This window comes from Tripterygium wilfordii, chromosome 16 (genome assembly GCF_013401445.1).
Source record: "Tripterygium wilfordii isolate XIE 37 chromosome 16, ASM1340144v1, whole genome shotgun sequence".
In the NCBI taxonomy this organism is placed as follows: domain Eukaryota; kingdom Viridiplantae; phylum Streptophyta; class Magnoliopsida; order Celastrales; family Celastraceae; genus Tripterygium; species Tripterygium wilfordii.
Genome location: NC_052247.1, coordinates 4,626,237 through 4,630,449, shown reverse-complemented (window position 1 = coordinate 4,630,449; position 4,213 = coordinate 4,626,237). Strand labels below are relative to the sequence as shown.

General features: G+C 38.5%; 1 protein-coding gene across 2 annotated transcripts; it reads left to right on the top strand.

Annotated features, from left to right (window-relative positions):
* Positions 1 to 874: 874 nt before the first annotated feature.
* LOC119981198 (F-box/kelch-repeat protein At1g74510) lies at positions 875 to 3,341 on the top strand. Of its 2 annotated transcripts, none has more exons than XM_038824256.1 (2): positions 875 to 1,014; positions 1,644 to 3,341. In XM_038824256.1, exon 2 carries the CDS (start codon positions 1,683 to 1,685, stop codon positions 3,003 to 3,005), a length of 1,323 nt encoding a protein of 440 aa, XP_038680184.1. In that variant the 5' UTR covers positions 875 to 1,014; positions 1,644 to 1,682; the 3' UTR covers positions 3,006 to 3,341. The 2 variants fall into 2 exon arrangements, with proteins under 2 accessions (XP_038680184.1, XP_038680185.1); XM_038824257.1 differs by having other exon boundaries at positions 1,640 to 3,341.
* Positions 3,342 to 4,213: the final 872 nt, after the last annotated feature.

Sequence of the window (4,213 nt, the reverse complement as noted above, 5' to 3'; positions counted from 1 at the left end):
AACATATCTCACTAGCATAGTGGACTACTATCATCCGGCCATCGACCTACCAAAGAGAAGCGCCAGATCACCAACCCCCAACCATCATTCACCGTCGTCAACTGCTTTCCACTAAAATTTGACCTTGAAGCCGCAGTCACCCATAAAGAAAATTACTCAATCTGACTATAGGAGACAACTTCGTGGCATGCCACCACCACATGAGTGTAATCCAGACTTAGACACATCATTCCTACTCATTAGCTGGCCGGAATAGCCACTGAAGGAGGAAGATCCAATTAGAGTATGATAAAGATGAGGGCATTAGAGCATCCACAGTAGTAAACTAAATATCCAGCACTTCAAAATCATTCTATCTCTTCTCCTCTCTCCTATGTGGCACAATTTAATTGGGTGAGTGGATCCCACAATGAATACTATTTATCAACACTCCATACATTCCAACACTCTACATTCATTTTCTCTATTTTCTCTCTCTTTCTTTTCATCATCTCTCTCTTTCTTTCCATCACCTCTCTCTTCCTTTTAATCTTCTCTTTCTTCCTTTTCATCACATCTCTATTCCTTTTCATCATCTCTCTCGTCACTATTCATCAACTATATATATACTCCAACTCTCAAGTATCATTTTTCCACAACTAAATTTTCAAGTGTCATTTTTCATCTATTGTGTGCATATAGCGTTATACTTATCAAAAAAGTAACATTTCAAGTACTTGAAATACACTCCATTATACCCATTGTGAACATCTAGCACTTAACTTATCAAGAAAGTATCATCTCAAGTACTCCAAAATCATCCCATTGTGGGTACTGTTAATATTGAGTGTACTTTATTGCAACAAAACTTTTAATTGAGACTTATCTCTAATTTTTGACAAAAACAAAACAAACAGGGGAAAACAGGAAAGAGAAAACGCCAGGATGTGGAGAGGGAGACTGAGTGACAGAGCATGTTTTGATTTACAGAGCGATTCGAACAATTAGATTACACAAGAACTTCGAGGCCGATTCGTGAGTTTTTCTTCAATGTCTCTTTATCTTCGTTTCACTTCCTTTTGTTGTTGTTGTTAGATTTCAGGGTTCTTTGTTTGGTTTGGTTTCTTTGTGAAGGAGTTCTATTGTTATAGGTTAAGTGTTGGGGATTTCACTAGACTGGTTTATCGGTAGCTGTCAATTTAATGGATTTCTTATTTTTCTTTTCCTGTAAATTGAATTGGTAGGAGGACATAGATCCGATTGGCTTTGTTTGTCATTACTCAATTGTGTTTCTGTTTTCAATGTATTATTTATTTTTAAAGCATCTGGTTCTTGAATTTTTATTTATTTTCTTGTTCTGATTACATTATTAGTCTTTTCATCCATGGAAATTTTTTATGATTGATAAGAATTTGTGCTGCAAATTTAATTTGACCGAGGCTTCAAAGATCGTTTTTGTCTTTGGTAGCTTGTTCATTACGTAGGATAGATGCATGATGTGAATTGATCGTCATGGAGATATGAAATTTTCTGAAGATCCCTTGTTTAATTTGTGTGTTTTCTTTATATTGGCTGATTAAGGAATTTGATTCCCCTATTATTGATTAACCTTTCTTTTTTTTTCCTTTCCCTTTCTTCATCTCATGTTTCTTATGATAAGAAAGAAAGGAGAATTTCATTGCTTGAATTTACAGCTCATTTAAATGTTGGAAGCTCCATCGTATCTGATCTCCCGGGAGCTACCAAGCTCCTGTGAGCAAGAGTGCATGTGGTTTCATAATACTTTTTGTGTACTTGAGCTCTCCAAGAATAAGCAGCCATTTGAAGGAGAAGACCTCAGCTTAGGGAAGATGTTGAAGACATTAGAATTCCATGAGAGAGAGGAACCGTCAAAAGAACTAGATTATATCTCTGTCATGCCAAATGGCAATGGTGACCACCATTATGCGGGGGATCAATCAGAGTCGAGTGTTCTTTTTAACCAACTTGGTCGAGATGTCTCCATTAACTGCCTCCTCCACTGCTCCAGATCTGATTACGGGGTTATTGCCTCATTGAATCAAGGCTTCCGGTCCCTCATTCAGAGTGGTGAGCTGTACAGGTTGAGGCGGAAAATGGGAATTGTTGAGCACTGGGTTTACTTCTCTTGCAACCTCCTAGAATGGGAGGCTTTTGATCCAATTTGCCGCCGATGGATGCAGTTGCCCAAAATGACTTCTAATGAATGTTTCATGTGTTCAGACAAAGAGTCACTGGCAGTTGGTACGGAACTTCTTGTTTTTGGAAAGGAAATAATGGCTCTCGTTATCTACAAATATAGCATTTTGACAAACACTTGGTCCTCTGTGAGAAATATGAATACTCCAAGATGCTTATTTGGTTCTGCCAGCCTAGGAGAAATTGCGATTCTTGCAGGCGGTTGTGATCCATGGGGCAATATTTTGTGCTCAGCAGAGCTTTACAATACTGAAACTGGCTTTTGGGTGAATCTTCCAAACATGAATAAAGCAAGGAAAATGTGTTCTGGAATATTTATGGATGGGAAATTTTACGTGATTGGTGGGATTGGGGAAGGAAATTCAAAGATGCTAACATGTGGTGAGGTTTATGATCTTAAAACAAGGATGTGGCATGTGATACCTGACATGTTCCCTGGAAGAAATGGAGGTGCTGGGTCCAATGAATCTTCTACTGCTGCTGAGGCACCTCCTTTGATTGCCGTAGTAAATAATGAGCTCTATGCAGCTGATTATGCACAAAAGGAGGTCCAGAGATACATCAAAGAAGAGAATGTCTGGGTCACACTAGGAAGATTGCCTGAGCGAGCATTTTCAATGAATGGTTGGGGGCTTGCTTTTAAGGCATGTGGAGATCGCCTAATTGTTGTAGGTGGACCGAGAACCTTAGGTGGAGGGATGATCGAGGTTAACTCTTGGATTCCGAGTGACGGTGCTCCTCAATGGAACCTACTTGCTAGCAAACGCTTAGGGAGCTTTGTGTATAATTGTGCTGTCATGGGATGCTGAGGTGTCTAGTGGAATTCCATGGAATCCTTCCTGTTGGAATCATCAACAACGGGATCTAAATGAAATGATGACCTGAATAGGCGGTAATCTCAACCTTCCTTTTTGGGAAAAATTCAGCATTTAATTTCGATCCATCAATGGAATTTAAAACAAATTCCAGGGCTTGTTTCTTTCCTTTTATTTTATTTGTCTCTATGGTTCTTTCCCCCACCCTCCAACAAACTGCTTGTCTGAGAGTCTTCCTTATGTTTGGTCTTTGAGAATTTAAATGTCTCATTTGTAGAACAATTACTGGTGAAAAATGAAAGCTCTATTCAAATTTAGGTTTTTTGAGTATTTTCAAAATTTGATTGCATTGCGTATATTCTGTGATGGGCCTAGTTAGTAGTTAGTGCAATAACTTATACTTATATTTTAAGAGAAACAAGCAGTTAATTAGCCACCCCCAACGAGGGTGAATCTCAGTGTTCTTGTTTTTCTTTTCCTTTGGTTTTCTTTTTTCCATGTGAGCATAGTTTGAGTGTCACTCATGCCCCCATTGATTGGGTACATGGTTCCTCTGTGAACTGAGACTGTACACTTTGCAGGGTTACATTTAGTGTAATTTCCTAAGCTGTTTATGGTGATTGTGCCGGCAGTTCTGCCATCTAATTGAATTGTTTCAATGTGTAACCAAATCTCAGCTTTTTGTTTACTCTACTGTATTTTATAGAGCACATAGGACCTTGTTATTGTCAGCTGTTCAAATCTTAGTTCTCAAGGTGAAAAAGGTGTTTGGGAAAGGCATCTAACTCTATTAGGGGTTCAGCATAAGCCTTACAAGACCTGATACTTACAGAGATGGTTTCTTACGCTTTGGGTTTAGGAGGTACAAGTTCTATGGAAAAAATTAGGAAGGTGAATGAATATACTCAACGACAGTTTTGGAAAATTTTAGAACATAAAAGAGAGATCCCCATAAGAGTCGGGAAACTTGCCTTTGTGTTTGCATTTGCTGGATTTGTGGTCCATGCGTCAACATATATCATTGTAACTTAAAGTCTGCTTCTCCTTGAACAAACACTTAGAAGCTTTTATAAATTTCCCAAGATCTAGAGTATGGCATGACTGATAGGAGCAAACTAGGAACCTTAATGCAATTTTGTCTTTTTATTAATTGGATGGGACATTCCTTTCCCAAGTGGATTGCTATCTTGCTATAGCTACTA

Bases quoted from the DNA above. Each gene is read 5' to 3' on its own strand.
- LOC119981198 (XM_038824256.1), top strand. From the start codon at position 1,683: ATGTTGGAAGCTCCATCGTATCTGATCTCCCGGGAGCTACCAAGCTCC.